Source organism: Hyperolius riggenbachi, chromosome 5, assembly GCF_040937935.1.
Source record: "Hyperolius riggenbachi isolate aHypRig1 chromosome 5, aHypRig1.pri, whole genome shotgun sequence".
Taxonomy (NCBI): Eukaryota; Metazoa; Chordata; class Amphibia; order Anura; family Hyperoliidae; genus Hyperolius; species Hyperolius riggenbachi.
Genome location: NC_090650.1, coordinates 125,312,089 through 125,336,548, shown reverse-complemented (window position 1 = coordinate 125,336,548; position 24,460 = coordinate 125,312,089). Strand labels below are relative to the sequence as shown.

Genomic DNA, 24,460 nt, shown 5'->3' with positions numbered 1-24,460 from the left:
CACAGAACTGGAATTTAACAATTCTCACCTTGCTTACTGCCACTATACTCACATACTTGACTTCCAATATACATACTGTCTGCCCTTGTATTGTTTTTGTTTGTGTTTGCGTTTGTTAAGCAACTGCCAAGACAAATTCCTTGTAAGTGCAAACTTACTTGGCGAAATAAATTGATTGATTGATTGATTGATTGAATAAATCTGGTGTGTGTCTACTTCCTGCTTTCATGGAAGCAGACATATTGTTAACATCCTTTGTTTACAAATGAGTTCTCTTCTGTGGCAGTTATCTGACACAGCTAAGGGATCAAATTACAAGTTGTGATTTGTCACAGATAAGGGGGAATTAGACAGGCTAAACTCTACATACAGTATGCATTTCTGTATTATTTCCTTCTGTCCTGTGCAAGAGTTCAGGTCCTCTTCAATGACAAGACCATATATATTTTGTAAAGTGCTGTGGACATAACAGATTTTATTTGTAATCAAATACATTAAAAGGTCTCACACATTACTAATGTCAATTTCAGATCAGATTGTTGTGCTGGGAAGGATGAAGATTGTCGGATTTGACTGACACTCAGTTCGGCTAAATCTTCCTGCACATTAATGCAAAGGCGACTAATCTATTACATTGGCTTAGCAGAGATTATTGCTAAATGGATGAAATCTGGCGCTTGGTTTGACATCAATTAGTCATCCTTTGCACTGCAAGCAACCTACTAAAGTCTTCCACTTTATGTACTCCTTCTATCATGCACTCTTACAAACACAAACATTAAAGTAGTAAAATAAACTAAACAGTACATAACCACACATCTGCTAGCCTTTAACAGGAAGGCACATTGATGGTATATTTCTGCTTGAACAGGTGTTCAGCTGCCTTTAAGTAATTTATTTACCAATATTGCTCTGTATAAATTATTAATATATTGTTTCCAAACTTTATTAATTCTAATTGCATTTGGCAGGGCAGTTTCTTTGTGCACATATCTGTATTTTTCCTTGTTAAAGCAAAAAAACAAGTAAGTAGATAAATACTTTTTCTACTTATATAACATATGTATTGTACTGTCCACATTTTTTTTCAGTGAATTTAATATAGTAAATAAAGAGAAAACATGCATTGTCCATCTTTACTGCCTCTGACTGAAGCCAATACTGATGTAATTTCCTCCCTTACTCTTTTTTTTTTCCTTCTGAAATGGTGTATGGAGAAACGCACTGTAATTTCTAGTTTGCTTTGTAAACACATCTGAGCAGAACATAGATCAGATTTTAGCAGCTTCTGCAGAGGGGTGTGGTGATTTAGATTGCGCGTGCAAAACTTTGCACTTGCGCGCGATCAGAAGCACAAAGCGGTGCTAACTCAGCTGGTGCAAAGGTTAGCATGCCTAAAAGTTTTTAGGCGTGCTTACTGGGTTAGCACCGCTTTGTGAATCAAGCTGTTAGAGTGTATTATGACCTAAAATGCACTGTACTGCTTATGAGCCAAATGACGGCTCTCCCTGCTGCCGCTAAACTCCCTAGGGGTTGTTAAATACTATTACCCCTCCGAGTTGTAATTCGGAGGGAGATGTAATTCCGGGTCTGGCAACTGCCAGAGCCCCAAATTGCCATTACGCGGAGCGCGCAGTATAGCTGCTACGACGGTGCCCAGCTTCGGCGCTGAGTGCAGGCCGCCAAAATGAACTGCTTTAAAGAGAAAGTAGGATCTGTACTCAGCTCAGTGCTATAAACAAGTTTGGGACCATGTCAAGTGACAAGAGGTAGAGGTCCCTTCTTCATGTGTGCACACTCCCGCTGTGATCACTGCTTTGTAGACCCTACCCTCAGCTGTCTGATGACAATGGAGATCCAGAGCTAGTCAGGAGCCAATATCATTGGTTCCTTTCCCTGTGATCACTGTTAGCCAATCACAGTGAACACAAAGTAAAAATAGAAAAAAGGGCTCTGGTCCTAAAGGGGCGAGAGCAGCGCCGCCCCCAAGTGGTTAAAGAGGACCTAAACTCTTCCACAGGAAAGAAAGAAAACACACAAAGATACACACCCTGTTTGCATTTAGAAATAATAGCCTATCTAATTCTCTCATATCTGCTAGTAATGAGCCACTGTAATTTGAGCTGTCAGCTCTGTCGGATCTGCCGCAGGTGTGCTGTTCAGACAGGCTATATGTAAACACAAAAGGTTTACCCTGAATGTGCTTCCATTAAACCAGGAAGTAACTACACTGCAACATCTCTGAGGAGTTCTGTAGGCTGTAACAAATAACTGTTTTTCTGTAAAGCTTATTATACTGTTGCTTATCTTTTAGAGCAAGGAAGCCCTTTAGAGAGAGGAAGTCCTGGGTTTAGGTCTGCTTTAAGTACCACCAACCTCTCTGGTAGTTGATGGGGCAACAATATGCCGCTATTGCTGCTCACCAGATACCAACCTCTAAAAATAAGCAATGTTACCTAAACAGGCGTAAAATGTTAGTTGTGGGGCGTCTATACAAAAAGACATGTAATCTGTGAAATCCACCTATAAAACACCAATGCAACAGTTGTTCAAGCAGGGAGGCCAATACTATCTGTGAAAGTAAGGTAAAATGAAACCCTTTTTTCCAGTGGGGTGTTACAAAATAAAATTCTGCTACTGTATATTTTAGCTCTAGGCCACACACATACATGGCTCAGAGCCGACAACTGGAGTTTATAGTATATTTTGAGGGTGAAGTACACAAGGTAAAAGGGTAACGTAGCAGTTAGGTAGGAGAACATGTTTTATTGTACCCTGTTATTTCCTGCTTCAACTCAAATCCAACGCTGCTAGCGACACACTCCCGTCCTGCCACCAATCAAGCAATATCTTCCGTCTGCCACAATCAACTGATTTCAGCTAAAAAGGGTGGATCAGGAATCATTTGGGGCATTGACTTCAAGCAGATTCGATCAAAATGGCCAGCTATCGGTGGTAAAAATCAATAAGTGTATGGCCACCTTCGGGGCTGGTTGAGACCAGCTTCCGCCGGACAGACGTTTAGCCGATGCTAAATGCTTTTCTTTCTAATACCAAGCAGAAAATAATTTGGAATTGGTTACTGGCGTTTCGTCATCATGTTTTGAGCCCCTAGGGGGACACGGAATAGCTTTAACGCAGCCATATTGGACCTTCCATGTAGCATTCAAGACAAAGGGATCTACCACGGCATTACAAGAATGACGCAAAAGCTATCATCGTTGTTTAAAACCTGCCTGGCGTTCTATTAAGATCGCCAGGCTGGCGATTGGACGTTTTTTTTTTAATAAAAAAAAAAACTATTTCATGTAGCCAACTGAAAGTTGGCTGCATTAAAGCCCACTAGAGGGCGCTCCTAATCCGCACTTCTGATCGCCTCCGGCGAGACGATGAGCGGCCCTTCTTGCTTTGCTTTCCTCGTCGCCATGGCGACGAGCGGAGTGACGTCATGGACGTCAGCCGACGTCCTGACGTCAGCCGCCTCCGATCCAGCCCTTAGCGCTGGCCGGAACTGTTTGGTCCGGCTGCGCTGGGCTCGGGCGGCTGGGGGGACCCTCTTTCGCCGCTGCACGCGGCGGATCGCCGCGCTGCGGCGGCGATCAGGTAGCACACGCGGCTGGCAAAGTGCCGGCTGCGTGTGCTCCTTTTTATTTCGTTAAAATTGGCCCAGCAGGGCCTGAGCGGCACCCTCCGGCGTCTCTGGACGAGCTCAGCTCGTCCAGAACGCTCAGGAGGTTAAAAAACACTTCCTTCTATTCAATAGAGAAAAAATTCTAACTCTTGCGCATATGGAAAAGAAAGCAAAAAATTTTTTTCCACTTGGAGAAGGTTTATCGAATTTTATTATAGTCCTGAAGAGGTGGCAACACTTATGGATCCATTTAAATATACTTCATGGTATTGTAACAAACAATTGCTAGGCACTTTGGGAAAATTGGAAATACCTGTTTCAAGATCAAATTCTTAACCTGCAATATATAATAGAAGAGAGAAGAATGTAGATATGTAAGTCTGTTGGATATCCCTATGTAAATGCTGTGGATGTTATAGTGTTAAAGGATACCAGAAGTGACATGTGACATGATGAGATGGACATGTGTATGTACAGTGCCTAGCACACAAATAACTATGCTGTGTTCCTTTTTTTCTTTCTCTGTCTGAAAGAGTTAAATATCAGGTATGTAAGTGGCTGACGCAGTCCTGACTCAGACAGGAAGTGACTACAGTGTGACCCTCACTGATAAGAAATTCCAACTATAAAACCCTTTCCTAGCAGAAAATGGCGTCTGAGAGCAAGAAAGAGATAAAAAGGGGAATTTCTTATCAGTGAGGGTCACACTGTAGTCACTTCCTGTCTGAGACAGGACTGAGTCAGCCACTTGCCACTTACATACCTGATATTTAACTCTTTCAGGCAGAGAAAGAAAAAAAGGAACACAGCATAGTTGTGTGCTAGGCACTGTACATACACATGTCTATCTCATCATGTTACATGTCACTTCGGGTATCCTTTAAGGACATTGCTGTGTGGGAAAGGGTGGGGGGTGGAGGGTGGAGTGAGGTTCTATATAAAATAATGTCAACTTTGATGTTCTATTGTATATTTTTAGAAGTTCTATTGTATATTTTCATTGCATTTGTATATTTTACAAAAATGAAACAACCTGTTCATTGATAAGAATATTTGTTCAATAAAACGTATTTTTTAAAAAAACACTTCCATTCATATGAATGGAATGGCAGATGAGCCTGTCAAAACAGAACTTTTGTCAGCCGCCAAAACCGCCATGTTTACAGCCGATCTGAACCAACCCTAATTTACCATTTTTGAATTACTACACAATGATGATAATTTGTCCTGCAGCCGGCAATTTCAAGATCCACCAGTGTGTCTTTGTCAAGTAAGAATCCACCAGTGTGCCTTTGTCAAGTCAGAATCCATTGTCCTGCAGCCAACAATGTCAAGATCCACTATTGTGTCTCTGTCAAGTCAGGATTCACCAGTGTGTCTTTGTCAAGTCAGGATTCACCATTGTGTCTTTGTCAAGTCAGGATTCACCAGTGTGTCTTTGTCAAGTCAGGATTCACCAGTGTGTCTTTGTCAAGTCAGGATTCACCATTGTGTCTTTGTCAAGTCAGGATTCACCAGTGTGTCTTTGTCAAGTCAGGATCCATCACTGTGTCTGTAAGAATCACCGGTGTACACCAGCATCGGAATGCCAAGACCTGAGCTGTGGCTCCGACTTCCAGGTCTTGGCAAGCTGCTGACGTCACTGGAGCGCAGGAGGCTTTTCAAACCTCATTGGTCAGACGGAGGACGTGCTCTCAGTATGCGCTCCACCGATGTAAACAGTGACACACTTCCCTGCTGGCGTGTCTGTAACCTAAATTAACCACTTCCGGATACCGGGTGGTTTGGCTGATCTGTGCTGCGGGGGCTCTTCAGCCCGCAGCACAGATCAGAAATCGTGCAGGGCGATCAGACTTCCCCCCTTTTTTCCCCACTAGGGGGATGTCCTGCTGGGGGGGTCTGATCGCCGCCGCGCTGCTGTGCCTAGCGGGGGGGGCTCCTCAAAGCCCCCCTCCGCAGCGCTAGTCCTCCCTCTGCCGCCTTCCCTCCCTCTCCCGTCCCCTGTGTGCGGCGCAGGACGGAAAGCCGTCCTGCGCCGGATAGGATAGGCTTTAGCCTATCAGATGCCGGCGATCCCCGGCCAATCAGAGGCCGGGGATCGCCGATCTCCGTCACGGCGCTGCTGCGCAGCAGCGCCGTATGTATGTAAACAGCGGGGAAGATCTTCCCCGCCTGTTTACATTTACCCTGCGAGCCACGATCGGAGGCTCGCAGGGTGTTCACGGAGACACCCTCCGTGAACTGACATGGAACGGCCGCTCATTCGAGCGGCCGTTTCCATGGAAACCGCTTCAGGATTCAGGGGCGTACATATGCGTACGCAGAATCCTGAAGTGGTTAATGTTCAGCGGTGCGTAATATGTTGGCGCTTTATAAATACATAAAATAAATAAATAATAAATAAATGTACTGTTGGTCATCACCTTCCCACTTTCTCAATGCTTTTTATTTTGCCAGACTGACACATTCAATCTCCAAATAACTACCTTTGAATGAGAATACACCCCAATGTATTGGAGTTTTCCTAACACAATGGATAGTGTCACAGACGGGTCAGTCATCACCACTCCCTGCCCAACCCTACGCTTAAAGGGGAACTGAAGAGAGAGGTATATGGAGGCTGTCATGTTTATTTCCTTTTAGACAATACCAGTTTCCTGGCAGCCCTGCTGATCCCCTGCCTCTAATACTATTAGCCATAGCCATGCAGCAGATCAGGTGTTTCAGTGGTTCAGACTTATAAGTCTGATCTGACAAGACTAACTGCATGCTTGTTTCTGGTTTTAATCAGATACTACTGCAGAGAAATAGACCAGCAGGGCTGCCAGGCAACTGGTATTGATTAAAAGGAAATAAACATGACAGCCTCCATATACCTCTCTCTTCAGTTCCCCTTTAAGGCTGGTACACACCTTCAATTTTGATTGGCCAGTCACTGACCAATTTTACCACCTCTATGTAGTATGAGAGTTTACTTACACAATCTGTTCAAAATCTGTTGACCCCGACAATCATTGGCCAATCAAAATTGAAGGAGTGTACCAGCTTTTAACCCTTTGCTCTGTGTAAATACACAATATTCTATGGCAGCACTCAGAGGCGGATTTAGTGCTATGTACATAAGGAATAGGAAATAGCCTAAAATGTTTTTAATGTTTTATTTTAAAAAGGCATAAAGTAGTAAATTAACAATTTAGGTATATATATAAAAAAACAACAAACAACAACAACCACAGTAAAATAAAAGGTATACACTTAGATTTCTGTCAGGGCTTGTTACACCTAGGGTGTTTTTGCCCTTTTTTCAAACGCCAGCGATTTTGAAAATCGCTCTAAAAAGCTTGTGCAATGATTCCCTATGAGAGTGTTCTCATCTGAGCGGTTCGTTTCTGATCCGCTCAGCAAAACGCTGCCTGTACCATTTTTTTTAGTGTTTTTGCTCAATAGAAGGTATAAGGGAATCGTAAAGCGCTTGAAAAAGCGTTTTGTGTATGGATTTCCCCAGCTCTTTGGTGAATAAATACATAGTATTTATTCATTTCTGGATCAAAGAGTTCACTTCCTGACTTGCTTCAGGAAGTGAAAAAAACGAATTGCTCTACAAAAGCGTTTAGAAAAGTGCTTTAAAAACCGCATCGCCCAACCTTGCGCCAGGAGAGGGGAAACAAAATCCCCCATAAAATCTAAAATCGCTGCTGTCAGCGATTTCGATTTTTAGATGTGAACAAAGGCTCTGTTCCAGTGGTTATGAATAGCTGGGGTCCTTTCAGTTTCCTGATATTAGTGTTGCTGAAGCTTTGTGGCCCATATGCAAATAACGTTTTCTGAGGCAGGGAGCACACTAGGCCATGTTTAAATTGTGCGTTTTTGATTTTTTTGGGCTGAATCTTTGTATGCGTTTGCGCTGCTAATCCGTTCTTCATGCATTTCCCATTTCTTATTTATGTACATAATCAATGGGACAAAATACAGCAACATTTGAAAAAAACAAACAAACAAGCATCAAAGACGCATGTAAACATGCATTTCTCTGTGTCTTCATTCAGATACATTGGCTATCATTCATAAAGGAGCTGTCGGTAAGGGGAATCAATGCGGGAAAACACCGCTGCTGGTATTTTAGACTTCTGGGTGGGCATTCATAAAAATGTATCCATGTGCAATAGCAGTGCGGAGATTCCCCGAACTAGGCTGGCGGTAGGCAGGCGGAAGGGTTGCGGAGACACGGAACCTGCCGAGTTGATACATTTCTCCGTGTTCCGCTCTTCTGCAGCTGCCTGGGAGGTCTGTGTGTCTCCATTCACTTACATTGGTATCGCCACATCAGAGTGAGCGGTAATTCCCGACCTCACACCGCTTGCGGTGATCTTTATGAATTAACATTTTGCTACATTTGTTCCGATAATCACCGCACAAGGCGGTGATTTATCACTCTGCTCTGTAGTGTAATTTTGTCATGCGGAAATGCTTTATGAATGATAGCCATTATGTGTGTTTTACATGCATTTTTAAAAATTATGCAGCAAGTTCTGCTTTTTCAAAAACGCACAATGTACAGAGGCAAACGCAGGATTTTTAGGGAAGGGGATTCCTGAAAGGTCCGGAAGCACTTATGTCCCCGAGTGCTTCCGAAGACAGGTGGCTCCATACTGCCCATGCACAAAAGTGCGCTGGCGTATTACGGGGCTGCCTGTCTTTGGAAGTACTCAAGGACACAAGTGTTTCTGAGGGCTTCTGGTAGCAGCAGATTTGAACGGGGGACAGCGCTGGCACAACTCCCCGAGAGAGGAATGGGAGATAGACTTAGTTTGGACAATTCAGTGGAATATGCCACAGTGTCACATAGCGCAAGCGATAGCCATATGATGCAGGGATATATGCATCTGCGGAAGATGGCGGCGCTATATAAATACTAAATAATAATAATTTGCCTCACCAGGATTGCACTTTTATTTAGCTTTCCTGTATGACAAGAAGACACAGCCAGCCAGCACTAGGGGAAGAGGGAAACAAAGGTGAATGAGGGAGGGCTGGTGCACACCAAGAGGGCTTCTGAGCGTTTTTCAAATCGACAGTGATTTGAAAAGCGCTTGGCTAATGTTACCCTATGCGGGTGTTCCCACAGCAGCGTTGTGATTTTTTCAAAATCGCAGGTGGTACTTATCCGTTAGCCGGGCGCATCCTCTAGGTGGCGACAAAACTCCACCAGAGTTACATCTTTCCCTACTATCCATGTCGGCCTGGAGGAGGAATAGTAATTAGCGCCACCTGCCGGATGCGCCCGGCTAACGGATAAGTACCTCGCAGGTATATTGCATGTAGCATTTTTTTGAGTGATTCATTCAGCAATCGCTCTGAAAATCGCTTCACAAAATCACACTCACAAATTGCTAGCAATTGCTATTGTGATTTTGGCGTGCATTAGCCCAGTAAGAGGAGGAGTGGAGAGAGACTGAGAATAGCCTGAGATGGAGCAGAGAGCTTATCTGTATTGCAGAAAGCAGCCCTCCTGGAGTCTCCGGACTGTCAAATACTTTTCACCTTGTTTAACACCTTATCCACACATGCAGTCATTATAACAATGAGGAGAGACCAGACAGATATTTGCCCAAGGACCCTCCAGGCAAGATCTGCATCATGCTGTGTATATTTACCAGCTTGCCTGCCCTCTAATTGCACTTTTATCAGCTAGCCTAGTGTTTCACCTGAATACACCAGACACAAATCTCTGAATGAAAGGCTGCCTGGGGGGAGATTGCCCCCCTTCCAGCCAGCACTAGGGGAAGGAGGAAAACAATAGTGAATGCAGAGAGAATGCAGAGAGAGTGTCTGTATTGCAGTCCCCCATCACACAGGCTACTTGCATGTGTCTCCTGTCCCTGCCAGCCAAATCCAAAAAAGCCTCTCACACAAGCTGCAGGCAGCCCTCCTGGAGTTTAGGGACTGTCAAAACTTTTCAACCTGTGAAATACCTTTTGTAGCTGTCTACATGCAGTCTTTACAATAGTGAAAGAGCTGAGTTTTTCCCACAATCCCTGCAGGAGGCAAACCTTTACCAGCTCGCCCGCTTCAGCGATTTCAGGGAATTTTTTTTAAAGGGACAGGAGTCTCAGGGGGGTGTTCCATACACCCAGAACCCCGGTCTGGATACGCCAGTGATGTAAACGCATATATTTTTACCATAGACTTGGATTATTGATTATCAAATTTATCCTGTACACCAGGGGTGCCCACACTTTTTTGACTCGCAAGCTACTTTGAAAATTTCCGAGCTCAAGAGATCTACCAACATTTAAAATAGCCAGGAATAGGTGCCCCCAATATAGGTAGCTAGGCATAGGTGCCCCCAGTATAGGTAGCCACGCTTAAGTGCCCCCAGTATAAGTTAGCCAGGTAGAATATGTAGCCAGGCATAGCTGCCCCCTGTATAGGTAGCTAGGCATAGGTGACCCCAGTATAGGATAACAAAGTATAAATACCCAGAGTATAGAATAGCTAGGCATAGGTGCACCCCATATAGATAGCTAGGCATGGGTGCCCCACCCTCCATATAGATAGCTAGGCATAGGTGCCCCCCACATAGATAGCTAGGCATAGGTTCCCCCCGTATAGATAGGCATTGGAGCGCCCCATATAGATAGGGATAGGTGCACTCCATATAGATAGCTAGGCATAGGTGCCCCCCTCCCTCCACCGGCCACAGCTGTTCTCCACATTGTCATCCCCCTCGCTGACCCTGCATGCACAGCGGGGCATGCAGCACCGAGATCTCAGATTAGCGGCGACCAGCAGTGGAGAGGAGAGCAGAGGGTAACAGTGTGTATACAGGAAAAGCACTACTTGTATACACGTCCTTACCCACCGCTCTCCTCTCCACTGCGGGCCGCCGCTAATCTGAGGTCTCCGATGGCATGCAGTGCCAGCGAGGGGGGATCCTGACAATGTGGTGAAGAGCAGTAGACGGAGAGGAAGATAACAGGGATGGATAGATGATGGGGAGAAATAGATGACAGGGATGGATAGATGATGGGGACGTATACATGATGGGGAGGAATAGATGACAGGGATAGATAGATGACAGGGATGGATAGATGATGGGGACGTATAGATGATGGGGAGGAATAGATGACAGGGATGGATAGATGACAGGGATGGATAGATGATGGGGACGTATAGATGATGGGGAGGAATAGATGTCAGGGAAGGATAGATTATTATTATTTTTATTATTTATTGTATTTATAAAGCGCCAACATATTATGCAGCGCTGGACAATAAATATATACAAGGATGACAGATGTAAAAAGGTTATACAACATAGAACAAAGTTTTACAAGGCAAATGGTACAAGATACGTGATCATGCGATTATGGGCTGATTAGGTAGGCCCAGTAATACAAGTACAGGTTGTCATAGGAAAGGAGCACATGATCATGTAGGCTACACTAGGGAAGGGAGGACCCTGCCAAAGGCTTACAATCTAAGGGATGGGGATGAATAGATGACAGGGATGGATAGATAGATGAGGTGAATGGATAAGTGATATGGACTGGAGGGATAGATCAGAGGGATGGATGGATAGATGAGGGTTATGGATATATAGATGACAGGGAAGGATAGATGATGGGGAGGAATAGATGACGGCAGGATAGATGATGGGGAGTAATAGATGAGAGGGATGGACAGATAAGATGATATAAAGGGATAGATGCATAGATGACAGGGATGGATAGATGACGGAAGGATAGATGATGGGGAGGAATAGATGACGGAAGGATAGATGATGGGGAGTAATAGATGAGAGGGATGGACAGATAAGATGATATAAAGGGATAGATGCATAGATGACAGGGATGGATAGATGAGGGAAGGATAGATAATGGGGAGGAATACATGAGAGGGATGGACAGATAAGATGATATAAAGGGATAGATGCATAAATGACAGGGATGGATAGATGACAGGGAAGGATAGATAATGGGGAGGAATACATGAGAGGGATGGATAGATAAGATGATATAGAGGGACGGATGTATAGATACATGACGGGGATGGATAGATGACAGGGATGGATAGATAAGAATATATAAACGGATGAATATACAGATAGATGACAAGGATGGATAGATGATGGTGATGGAAAGATGAGGGGGAAGGATAGATGATGGGAAGGAATAGATAAGAGGGATGGATAGATAACATTATATAAAGGGATGGAAGCATAGAGAAGATGACAGGGATGGATGGAGAGATGGGCTTGTTTCCAATACGTGTGTAATCAGAGCAAGTTCTCTGACCACACATCACCAGTTGCCCGCACACCACTCAGATTCTGCCCTCACTGAGAGCAGACGTGAGTCAGCATGCCATGCAGCACAGTCACATGGAATGGGCGGGGTCCCATCGCCGCCACAACGTACGTCACCTCCGCCATGCCCTGCGTCCCGACCCCGCCCCTTGCTCCTGCCTCCCGCCTGCCTTCCCCCTCTGCACGGCTTGTGTCTCTGCTTCCCGGGGGCCGCGCCTTGTGTCTGCATTGGAAGGGTGGCTGGGACTAGCAGCTGCAGGGTGTGCCGCACAGCTGTCATAGGGGAGCAGCGCTAGGATGGCAGCGGGGAGAGCCGCCTCGTACTCCTCTCCGTCCTCCAGTTTCAATGCTGGCTATGGGAACAGCGGGGCGGCGGCTAGCGAAGATGAGGACGGACAGAACTTGTGGTCAGTAGCCGGCATTGTGTGCGGGGAGAATGCGCTGGCTGAATGGCAGACGCGGAGGCCTGGGGACCAGTGCGCCCATTCATTATCATTAGCCGGCCCGCTATGCTGCTGCTGTGAGTTGCATGTGGCGCTGGGGAGCGCTGTACCCTGCTGGCATACAGACCAGTGGCTTATCACCAGGCTGCACATACGTGATCTCATCAGTCTGCCGGTGTCTGGCTGACAAGTGACAACAACGCGTTACCTGTCACTGAGGGGGCGGGGCTAGATGCACTCTTATTTGACGGGAACGTGTTTAACCTGTTGATGGGCGTGGCCAAGTGTCTGCCAGCTGTGTGTGTGTGTGTGCGCGTTTAGCTTGAGGCATCGCTGTCAGTCGCACTCTGTGTGGTCTGACCAATGGGAGAGGGAGGATTGTTCCTGATGAGTGGAAATGGTCTCTTGTGTACCCTCTGAAGCATCTCTGGGCTTGGTCTCCATAGGCTGAGTGGAGTTTTGAAGCATCAAAGTGCATGTGTTTAATATCTTAATTAGAGACAAGTGTGAGCAGGTCACTGTACCAACAAAGTTTTTTTCCGTCACACAACTCAGTCCATAATATTAATCAGCATTGAAGCCACCACTCCTATCTAAAAATGTCTTGTTCTGAAATTTGTGCTAGTCTACTGACCCATCAGGAAACCTTGTTGGTAACAGTTCTCCAATCACAGAACCCTCTTACAGCATAAAGCATTGTGATTCGCCTATTAGGAAACCTAAGGGCGCATTTCCACGAGCCGCCGTGCATCCACTGATACCCACGGCGGCACTTCTTGTTGTGCAAGTTTGCAGTCGAATTCCAGAAGCCGTGTCATGCGCGGCTATGGGATTTGCTGCCACTTGCGCAGAAAAGTACTGCAATGTCGTCTGAATCGCTATGGCAAGCGATTCAGACGGCTGCTGTATTATCCCCAAAGGCAGAGTTGGTGCTAGTCTAGGGGACTAGTTGGTGCTAGTTTAGGGGACCCAATACTGAAATTTCACTAACGTGATTGGGTGGCCAGCATTTATCTTGGTTTCAGATAAGCTCCGCCCACACTATACTAGCCGTATGCTTTCTGCTGTGATTGGAGAACAGTTTCCAGTGAGGTCTTCTGCTGGGTCCTCTAAAGCGCCTCCTTTTTATTGTATTTATTTTTAATTTTTTTGCGCATTAGTTGAGCCAACATGAAAGTCCATAGGGGGCAGTTCAACAATCACAGCAACGTCTTCATCTTGAAGCATTTTAATTGGCCGATTAGTGTGAGAATATTATTACTATCTGAAACATAGCAGGTTGCAAGTGTGCTGTCCACTCAGTCCCGTTAGCAGACTTTCCCTATGGACTTTCAGGGCTTTTGGCATCGCTTTGGAAAATCGCTAGAAATGAACGCTTTGCTAATGTAAGTGGATGGAGCAGATCCCACTGGAGCAATTGCGATTAGGGAAATCGCAATCGCAGGACATGCAGCATATTGGGAGCATTTTCACTGTAATGTATAGGAGCAGGGAAATTGCTTACAAAGCGCTGTCACAAATCGTTAGTGATTGTGCTTTGTAGTGGGTCCCAGCCCTTAGGCTTGAGGAGTCTGAGCAAGTGTGGGTACCTGGAGTCAGTGGTTTCATAAACCGAGGAGTCGGGAGTCATATGATTTTTTTTTTTTTTTACCAATTTCACGGCCCTGGTAAGTACTAGACTAAGGAGTCGGAGGTTTTATAAACCAAGTTGGATAATTTTTGTTACTGACTCCACAGCCCTGTGGACTTTAATGCTTGTGGTTTTCACCTCAACCGTACTAGCGCTGAGAAAAGCAAGCTGTTCAATTACAAATTGAATATAAAACTACTAGCCGTACACACCATGTACAGTGACACAACCAGTCTGTCTGCAAAAGTAAGATGGATTAAGTGTGGGACAGCATAGATTGCACCAAGGGCACCACTATATGCTGCATTAAACTTGAATTACCACACCTTCATACAGTGCCTGGGGTGCTTGATCTGGGCAGTTTTTCCTTGTTGAGATATTTGAGAAATGTTCAATATGTGATCTCTACTGAATTCAGTTGGTAACCATAAAATACATCTTTGTCTTATGGTTAATATCCGTGCTAATGTTGGTGGATTTTGATTGATACATGCCTTATTTGTCTTTTGCATTTTCTTTGGAAAGGCAGAGCTTTCTGTCATGCTGCCCCTACCCTTTGGAATTCCCTACTGCACCCAGTAAAGACAGCCCCTTCCCTCAAGTTATTCAAATTCAGACTGAAAAGCCACCTGTTTAGCCTGGTATTTTACGGACTTATAAGCCCCATCTACACGAGGCAAACCGGCGGCTCGATTAGCCGCCGGATCGCCTCTTCCGCATCCCCGCGCGTACCTGCCGCATCCCCGCCCGCGCGTGCGCCGGATTCAATCCGCCCTCGTCCCCGTGCCGCGCTGCTTATCTTTCGCTCGATTCCCTGCCATTGTCCCCTCGTGGAGAACGAGCAGGGAATCGGCGGCGGCAACATCGGACCTGACGGATCTTATCAATCGAGCCGCATCAGCGGCTCGATTGATAAGAAACATCCGAGTCACATCGCTCCGTGTAGACAGAGCTTTAGAGTTCTTCCTCTGTACCACAATTTACCAATCAACCAGTTATTGGTCTGAGCCATATTTATGTGCTTTTAGTCCTATCGAAGAAAAGCACTTTACTAATGTTGGTTGTTGTTGGTTTGAGTATCCGGCTTTAAAGTGTACCTGAGATGGTATACTGGGACTTATTTATACTTACCTGGGGGTTCCTCCAGCCCCATGAGGACTGTGACCTCTCTCCCCGTCCTCTTTGGCCCCTCTGTTCTGGCGCTATGACTCCTGGTAATCCGGTCAGTTGCCTCTATTCCTGGATTTCTGCGCCTGCGCAGCTCATCTGCGCGCATCCCTCCTTCGGGAGCGTACAGGGATGAAGGGTGCGCGTGGCTGAGCCGCTCATGCACCGTTGTGTGCTACTGGCGGGTGTACCAGGAGGCATGGTGCCATAGCCGAAGAGGATGGCGAGGGGATCTAAGCTACTTCCTCATGGGGCTGGAGGAAGTCCCAGGTATATCCCAAATTAAGCTGGGTGGTGTTTGATTGGTCCAATTCAAGCTGCATTCATTTGTATAGACATGTTCCAGAATTCTGTATCGACTGTGAATTATTTGTGTCTCACAGACCATCCCTATTGTTAAGTTAGCTTTTTCTGCCTAAATTCTCATTGTATGAACATACGTATTTTTCCTAGCCCAAAGCACCTTTTCTTGTTGTTCTGGTCTCTGTATTCAGAGTGCAGGGTTAGGTTTGTCTTAATTGGGTAAACAGTATTTGTTTTTTGCAAGTATTTAATTATAGTCTTTTTCCTCAGAGCCAAATATTGTGCGGCTTCTTCCCCCTCAGGCTTTCAGTGGCTGCTTACCTGATTACATGAAATGCTTAAAGTGTACCAGAGCTGACCTAAAGCGAAGATTTGATACTCACCCGCGGCTTCCTCCTGCAGCATAAACCCGTGTGAGTCCTACGCCCCAACCCCCCCCCCCCCCCCTGCGCGCGGTCTGCCACTGAGCTGTGACCAGCCATGTTAATGGGCTCAGTTGCGTCCAGTCTGGGTCTAGCGCAGTAGACCCAGACTGACGCGACAGAGCCTATTCCCGGGGTTGATCGCTGCTGAACGGCAGACAGTGTGGGACTCAACGGGTTTATGCTGCAGGAGGAAGCCACGGGTGAATATCAAATCTTCATTTTAGGTTAGCTCTGGTGTCTTTTAAGGGCTCGTTCACACTACAAGAGCTTTTCTAAGCACTTTTTGATTTTAAAAGCGCTTGCTAATGTTATCTTCGGTGTGTGTGTTCTCACTGGAGCGATGTCATTTTGTAAAAATCCCCCATAGCATTGCATTTGCAAGAGCTTTTAAAAATCCCTAGCGTTTAACAAGCTCTTGTAGTGTGAAGTTGTGAGTTACAGCAGTCAGCAGTTTTTCCTCAGTGTCTGCCCATCATGTTTTGCTTCAGAGTAGAATCTTTATCTCAACAGGAAAAGTTTTCCGACAGTGCTGTAGACTGTATGCTCAAAACAGGATGATTTGCAGTTTAATTAAAGATTCCCCACAACTTTGCACTGTACAGTGGGATGCAAAAGTTTGGGCAACCTTGTTAATTGTCATGATTTTTCCTGTATAAATCATTGGTTGTTAAGATAAAAAATGTCAGTTAAATATATCATATAGGAGACACACAGTGATATTTGAGAAGTGAAATGAAGTTTATTGGATTTACAGAAAGTGTGCAATAATTGTTTAACAAAATAAGGCAGGTGCATAAATGTGGGCACTGTTGTCATTTTATTGATTCCAAAATCTTTAGAGATAATTATTAGAACTCAATTTGGCTTGGTAAGCTCAGTGACCCCTGACCTACATACACAGGTGAATCCAATTATGAGAGGGTATTTTGGGTCAATTGTAAGTTTCCCTTCTCTTTTAAGTTTCTCTGAAGAGTAGCAACATGGGGGTCTCAAAACAACTCAAATGACCTGAAGACAAAGATTGTTCTCCATCATGGTTTAGGCGAAGGATACAGAAAGCTGTCTCAGAGATTTCAGCTGTCTGTTTCCATAGTTAGGACCATATTGAGGAAATGATAGACCACAGGCTCAGTTCAAGTTAAGGCTCGACATGGCAAACCAAGAAAAATCTCGTATAAACAGGAGCGACGAATGGTGAGAACAGTCAGAGTCAACCCACAGACCAGCACCAAAGACCTGTAACATCATCTTGCTGCAGATGGAGTCACTGTGCATCGTCCAACCATTCGGCACATTTTATGCAAGGAGATGCTGTATGCGAGAGTGATGCAGAGGAAGCCTTTTCTCTGCCCACAACACAAACAGAGCCGCTTGAGGTATGCTATAGCACAATTGGACAAGCCAGCTTCATTTTGGAATGCGGTGCTGTGGACTGATAAAACTAAAAGGGGTGTTATGCATGGAGGAAAAAAGAACACAGCATTCCAAAAAAAAACACCTGCTACCTACAGTCAAATATGATGGTGCTTCCATCATGCCGTGAGGCTGTGTGGCCAGTGCAGGGACTGGGAATCTTGTGAAAGTTGAGGGATGCATGGATTCCACTCAGTATCAACAGATTCTGGAGACCAATGTCCAGGAATCGGTGACAAAGCTGAAGCTGCATCGGGACTGGATCTTTCAACAAGACAACAACCTGAGAGCAGCCACGAACTTCAAACCGGCTCCCCAAACGGTGACCCCTAGCCCCCGACTGGTGGAGGAGCTCAACGAGTTCTACTGCAGGTTCGAGAAACCTCCCAACCAGCCCGCGAGCCAAACATCTCCGACCCCCCCCTCGGGTGAACTTGTCGCCCTGGCACCGGGTGCTGTTCAGGAATCAGAGGTACTCCGGCACCTCCGCAAGCTGAACCCCAGGAAATCTTCCGGCCCTGACGGTGTGTCGTCCATCTGCTTGCATACCTGTGCCGATCAGCTAGCCCCTGTGCTCACCTCCTTATTTAAGCAGTCATTATCTGGTGGTACAGTCCCCTCCTGTTTTAAGAGGTCTAAAATTGTACCGGTCCCAAAGAAAACAGGCAGTACTGAGCTAAATAACTTCCGACCAGTGGCCCTAACCTCAAATATCATGAAGCTCCTCGAGCGGCTGGTCCTTGCCCACCTGAAGAGGTCCACGGACTCCCTTTTAGACCCGTGGAGGACGCCATCAATGTCAGCATGGCTCACATCACTGAGCACCTGGACAGCCCCGCCTCCTATGCTAGGATCCTGTTCCTAGACTTTAGCTCAGTGTTCAACACGATCTGCCCAGACATCCTGATCACCAATCTGACGCAGCTCGGAATTGATCCTTCTCTCCGAGCTTGGATCAAGGACTTCCTGACAAACAGAACGCAACAGGTGAAGCTTGGCAACTACTACTCCAGCGTCCGGACCACAAATACAGGGGCCCCACAAGGCTGTGTTTTGTCACCTCTGCTGTTCTCCCTCTATACCAACAACTGCATCTCATCCGCTGACTCTGTGAAGGTCATCAAGTTTGCAGACGACACCACCATCATCGGCCTTATTGGTAGCAACGGGGAGCACGAGTACCGCAGTGAAGTCGAGAGAATATGCAAATGGTGCAGCGACAACAACCTGGTCCTCAACACAGCAAAGACTGTTGAACTAGTCGTTGACTTCAGGAGAAACCCTCCCCCCCTCCCACCTGTCCTCATTGGAGGGACAGAAGTCTCTAAGGTATCATCGGTTCGGTTCCTCGGCACGACTCTCACTAACAACCTGAAATGGGGGCTTAACACCACCAAAATTCAGAAGAAATCCCAGCAGCGGTTGTTCTTCCTGCGCCAACTGAAGAGATTTGGCATGCCCAGGGAGCTGCTGACCAGCTTCTATACTGCCACCACAGAATCTATCCTCTGCTCCTCTGTAATTGTCTGGTATGCAGGCGCAGCGGCAAGCGACAAACACAAGCTGCAGAGAGTCATAACTGACGCAGAGAAGATCATCGGCTCCTCTTCCTCCTCTTGATCTCCTCCACTCTTCTAGGATGAGAAAGAGGGCAACCATGATCTCCCGCGACCCCTCCCACCCAGGCAGCCACTACTTCAGGCTCCTCCCATTGGGCCGCCGCTACAGGACTTTACCATCCAAAACTACTAGGCGGAAAAACACCTTCTTCCCCCAGGCTGTTCGTCTACTGAACTCTAACCTTCCCCGGCCCGGCCTGAATCTCTAACTGCCGGGTCGGTCAGCCGACTCCTGCCTCTGCCTGCCCTGGTTCTTTATCCAGAAAGAGACTGTGGACGTTTTTAGTGCACCTTATTATTACCTGACTGCCCTGCACAGCAGTGATATGGCCAGAACGGTCCTTGACCACTGCATTCCTATTTTTGTATTTGTATATTGTATGCGTTTTGTATCTGTCTTTCTCTGTCTGTCTTTACACTGCCTATGCCATGTGTACCACAAATAATTCCGATTACAGCTCTTGCTGTACTTGGCGAAATAAAACTGATTCTGATAAAACTGATTCTGATTCTTAAACAATTCTCAAAATCCACTGAGGCATTCATGCAGAGGAACAAGTACAACTTTCTGGAATGGCCATCTCAGTCCCCAGACCTGAATATAATAGAAAATCTGTGGTGTGAGTTAGAGAGCTGTCCATGCTCGGAAGCCATCAAACCTAAATGAACTAGAGATGTTTTGTAAAGAGGAATGGTGGCCACTAATGATCCAATCTTTTTCATCCAATCTTACCAAAACTATGTAGTATAAGGTTAAATTGAGTGAATATACTAAATGGATACTGCAGGCAGTTACTTTATATTACATAGAAATGGTAAGATTGGATGAAAAAGATTGGATCATTAGTGGCCACCTTAAAATTCCTTCAATCAGAATCCAGACTCTCATTAGAACCTACAGGAAGCGTTTAGCAGCTGTAATTTCTGCAAAAGGACAAACTAATAATGATTTCATTTCTTTTTTGTGGTGTCCAAATATATGCACCTGCCTAATTTTGTTTGAACAATTATTGCACACTTTCTGTAAATCCAATAATCTTCTTTTCACTTCTCAAACATCACTGTGTGTGTCTCCTAATTATATATTTTATATATTTAATTTAACTGACATTTTTTATCATAAAAACCAATGATTTATACAGGAAAATCATGACAATTAACAAGGTTGTCCAAACTTTTGCATCGCACTGTATGTAATTCCCTTTATTCAGTGTTCAAATGCATATACAGGGAGTGCAGAATTATTAGGCAAATGAGTATTTTGACCACATCATCCTCTTTATGCATGTTGTCTTACTCCAAGATGCCACTTGCCACCAGTTTGGCCATATTTCAGAGCTGCAACATCACTGGAGTGCCCAAAAGCACAAGGTGTGCAATACTCAGAGACATGGCCAAGGTAAGAAAGGCTGAAAGACAACCACCACTGAACAAGACACACAAGCTGAAACGTCAAGACTGGGTCAAGAAATATCTCAAGACTGATTTTTCTAAGGTTTTATGGACTGATGAAATGATAGTGAGTCTTGATGGGCCAGATGGATGGGCCCGTGGCTGGATAGGTAAAGGGCAGAGAGCGCCAGTCCGACTCAGACGCCAGCAAGGTGGAGGTGGAGTACTGGTTTGGGCTAGTATCATCAAAGATGAGCTTGTGGGGCCTTTTCGGGTTGAGGATGGAGTTAAGCTCAACTCCCAGTCCTACTGCCAGTTTCTGGTAAACACCTTCTTCAAGCAGTGGTACAGGAAGAAGTCTGCATCCTTCAAGAAAAACATGATTTTCATGCAGGACAATGCTCCATCACACGCGTCCAAGTACCTTACAGCTTGGCTGGCAAGAAAGGGTATAAAAGAAGAAAAACTAATGACATGGCCTCCTTGTTCACCAGATCTGAACCCCATTGAGAACCTGTGGTCCATCATAAAATGTGAGATTTAGGAGGAAAAACAGTACACCTCTCTGAACAGTGTCTGGGAGGCTGTGGTTGCTGCTGCACGCAATGTTGATGGTGAACAGATCAAAACACTGACAGAATCCATGGATGGCAAACTTTTGAGTGTCCTTGCAAAGAAAGGTGGCTATATTGGTCACTGATTTGTTTTTGTTTTGTTTTTGAATGTCAGAAATGTATATTTGTTAAAGTTGAGATGTTATATTGGTTTCACTGGTAAAAATAAATAATTGAAATTGGTATATATTTGTTTTTTGTTAAGTTGCCTAATAATTATGCACAGTAATAGTTACCTGCACACACAGATATCCCCCTAAAATAGCTAAAACTAAAAACAAACTAAAAATGCTTTCAAAAATATTCAGCTTTGATATTGAGTTTTTTGGGTTCATTGAGAACATGGTTGTTGTTCAATAATAAAATTATTCCTCAAAAATACCACTTGCCTAATAATTCTGCACTCCCTGTAAATATGCTTTTTTCTGCTTGCTATATTAGATTTGTTGGCACTTGCGTATTATCCAGTCTACCAAATTTGACTGCCCCCTGTTTAAAAGCTATTCACTACCATTTATTTCAAAATCTACATATCATTGATTTGCACTATACCCCACGTTGGTGCGATGCGCTGTTCCTAAGTTTTAGGGTGTTGAACGAGGGTTGTCCACTGCTCCTGACTGCCAGCAGCAGTAAGGGCCCATTTCCACTATCGCAAATGCGCATGCGTTTTCGCATGCGAATTCGCATAGCAATACAAGTGAACGGGACTGTTTCCACTTGTCAGGATTCCGTTGCATTTTTCTGTGCAGAAAAAAATTGTATGGCAGAGCCATCAGAATTCGCATACCGCTATGCGAATCGCATACAATGTATTTAATAGGAAATTCGCATGCGGTTTGGGTATGCGAATTTTCATGCTAATTCGCATGCAAATTCGCATAGAAACAATGGAAAATCACACCAGCACTGCCATGGTTAAATTCGCATACATCGTCCATGCAAATTCGCATAGACCCGCATGCGAAATTCACATCCGCATGCAATTTTTTTCCGCAACGATTCCCACCGCACAAGTGGAAATGCAGCCCAACATGGAAATCTAAGTTTCCAGTTTGAAACCCAGTGAGAGGGCGAGGGTTCTGGTGTGCAGTATCCACTATCCAGGTGCACAGAGTTGGAATAAAAAGTTGTCTGAGCAAAGCGAGGTGTAGCCCACCAAGCGAAACAGCAGGCGGTTAACTTTGGTAGATGGGATAAACGCAGATTTTTCTTGTAGTGTATAAGTTCCAACTAGAGCTTATGATCTTATTTGGTAGGGAGTGTTTTGCAGAACTGAGATCGAGACTAGTAAGCATAATGTGCAGGCGGGAAGGCCAATAAACAGTTGCTACCTCAGACAGGCTTCTTCTAGAACGGTCATTGATCTGTGCCCTTTGTCCTGAATTGTGATAAGCTTCAGGACATTGTCAAGTTATTATTCAGAAACCGAGCATGTATAGACAAGAAAATGTTCTACCCTCCATTGATGGTTTTATTTTATTTCTTATCGTAACTTTAATTCGTCTATAAACATTACTACCATGATTTAGCTGTATGCTGGCTGACTGTCTTTGATTTTGATTCTGATTTAAGGTAAACCTGTTCATAGTGGTGCAGCTACAGGCTGTTGAGCCAATGGTTTGTACACACACTCAACAAAAGTCATTTGAAATGAAGTGTTCTCCCCAGAAATTTTTTCCATCTGGGTGTCATGAAAAAGTAGCCGGGTGGGGTGCGAGCAGGGAGGGCAGGGTCGGCGCAACTTTGCTTACAGCATAGGAGTATGTGGAGGTGAGCCGGGTGCTCACCAAAATTAGCCAGGTGGAACACCCGGCTGAAAGAGCCTGGGGAGAACACTGGAAATGTCTGGCTAATGACCGATTACGACGATTCAGACAACAGTGTAAAAAGGAAAAAATCTACCCCAACAACGGGCAATCGCTATCCGGGCATTTTGCCCGATCCATCCGATGGACGACTGTTGGGCACATATTGTGCAGTCGGTCACATGTGTGCAAAGTCTTTCAAACAACATTGTTTTACAGAAAGGGCGCATATCTTGCATAATGTCACTTATGCTTGCGTGCAGTGACTGTTGGTTGTGTACGGACCTTTTATAGATAAGCTTTGGAACCAAACACCCCCCTTTCCCATATTCAGTTTTTATACCTGACAATATTACCCCTGTCCCGCCATATCGTATTTGGACCTGCATCCAGCACAAATACAGCACAGACCCACAATAGAGAATGCCAGAAAATGCTGAAACATATTTGTGATTTCTTCAACAAACTAAAAAGCTAGAATGACGCTGCTATAGCCTTTAGGCTGAAGCTTTAGCAGGTCAGAGTCCTCTGATAATTCACGTTGTCAATTATGACACATCTTGTATGTGATTTGCTATCAATGTAGGAATAATATGCAGTGAGTAGAATACCCTTTTCAAAATATTCAAATTTTGTTGCTTTGCAGTTTGAAATGAAGACGCACACCCACACAAAATATTTACTCTATGCAACATATAATAGCAACAGTTCAGAAAATAATAAAAACAAATTCACTGGAAAGGAATGAGAGATTAGTTAATTTGGTTAAAGGTGTAGGCTTAAAGGACACCTGAAGCAAGAGGGATATGGAGGCTGCAATATTTATTTCCTTTTAAAAAATACCATTAATTTGTCAAACTGGTAAGCAGTGCCAGTGCAGTGTCTTTTTTTTGTTTTGTTGTTTTTTTTTTTTTTATGGTCAGGGCCATGGATCAGTCTCTGCACCCGAAGGAGCACTGTTCAGATTCTAACGTGCCCTTGCACAAAGTTTATACATGGAATGGAGTAGTTTTTTTTGTAGGAGGTGTGGCCTTAAAGTGTTTTGCTTTTTTTTTATTTTATTATTTTTACTCCACTATTGTAACAGCTTCTTTTTTGGTCCTTTCCCATATACTTCAGTGTTCTCACCAGGCTCTTTTAGCCGGGTGCTTCACCCCCGACTAGTTTTTGTGAAAACCTGGCTGTCAGCTGATCACTTCCTTTTCTGCTATAAGCAGAGTTGTGCAGAGAAGTGCCGGCCCTGTATTCTCTCATCTTGCACCACCCGGCTACTTTTTCATGCCACCCAGCTACTTTTTCATGTCACCCGGCTGGAAAGTTCTCTGGGGAGAACACTGTACCTCTAGAGTGCCCATTTTATACCTTCCATCATATTGACTCCTGTTATAGTGAGCCTTATAATACTTCTGCATCAGAGGTGGGCAAATTTTGACTCGAGGGCTGCATGAGGCACACTGCAAAAAATGGGAGTGGACATGTCAGGATGTGGCTGGAGCTAACTGTAATGTAACTAACGTAAAGACAGTGGGCCTGAGTTTTTTTTATTTTGTTTTATTTTTTTTTTCCCCCAAAACACAGGCAGATTGATACTAAGGGTAATTGGAGAACGTTTTCCCCACCCACAAACAGAAGCAGCCAGACTTCTTTGGCACCAAATAACACAGGCCCAGGGACAACAGGCAGACCCCCTTAGACAGCAAGACACAT

At 44.9% G+C, this 24,460-nt stretch overlaps 1 protein-coding gene across 1 annotated transcript in view; it reads left to right on the top strand.

Annotated features, from left to right (window-relative positions):
* The first annotated feature begins 12,059 nt into the window (after window positions 1-12,059).
* The window catches only part of DYNC1LI1 (dynein cytoplasmic 1 light intermediate chain 1), a 46,969-nt gene continuing 34,568 nt past the window's right edge, over window positions 12,060-24,460 (top strand). Inside the window, exon 1 of the mRNA XM_068236225.1 lies at window positions 12,060-12,346. Coding sequence (XP_068092326.1) covers window positions 12,237-12,346 — 110 coding nt within the window. The 5' untranslated portion in view covers window positions 12,060-12,236. The remainder of the gene's footprint in view (window positions 12,347-24,460) is intronic.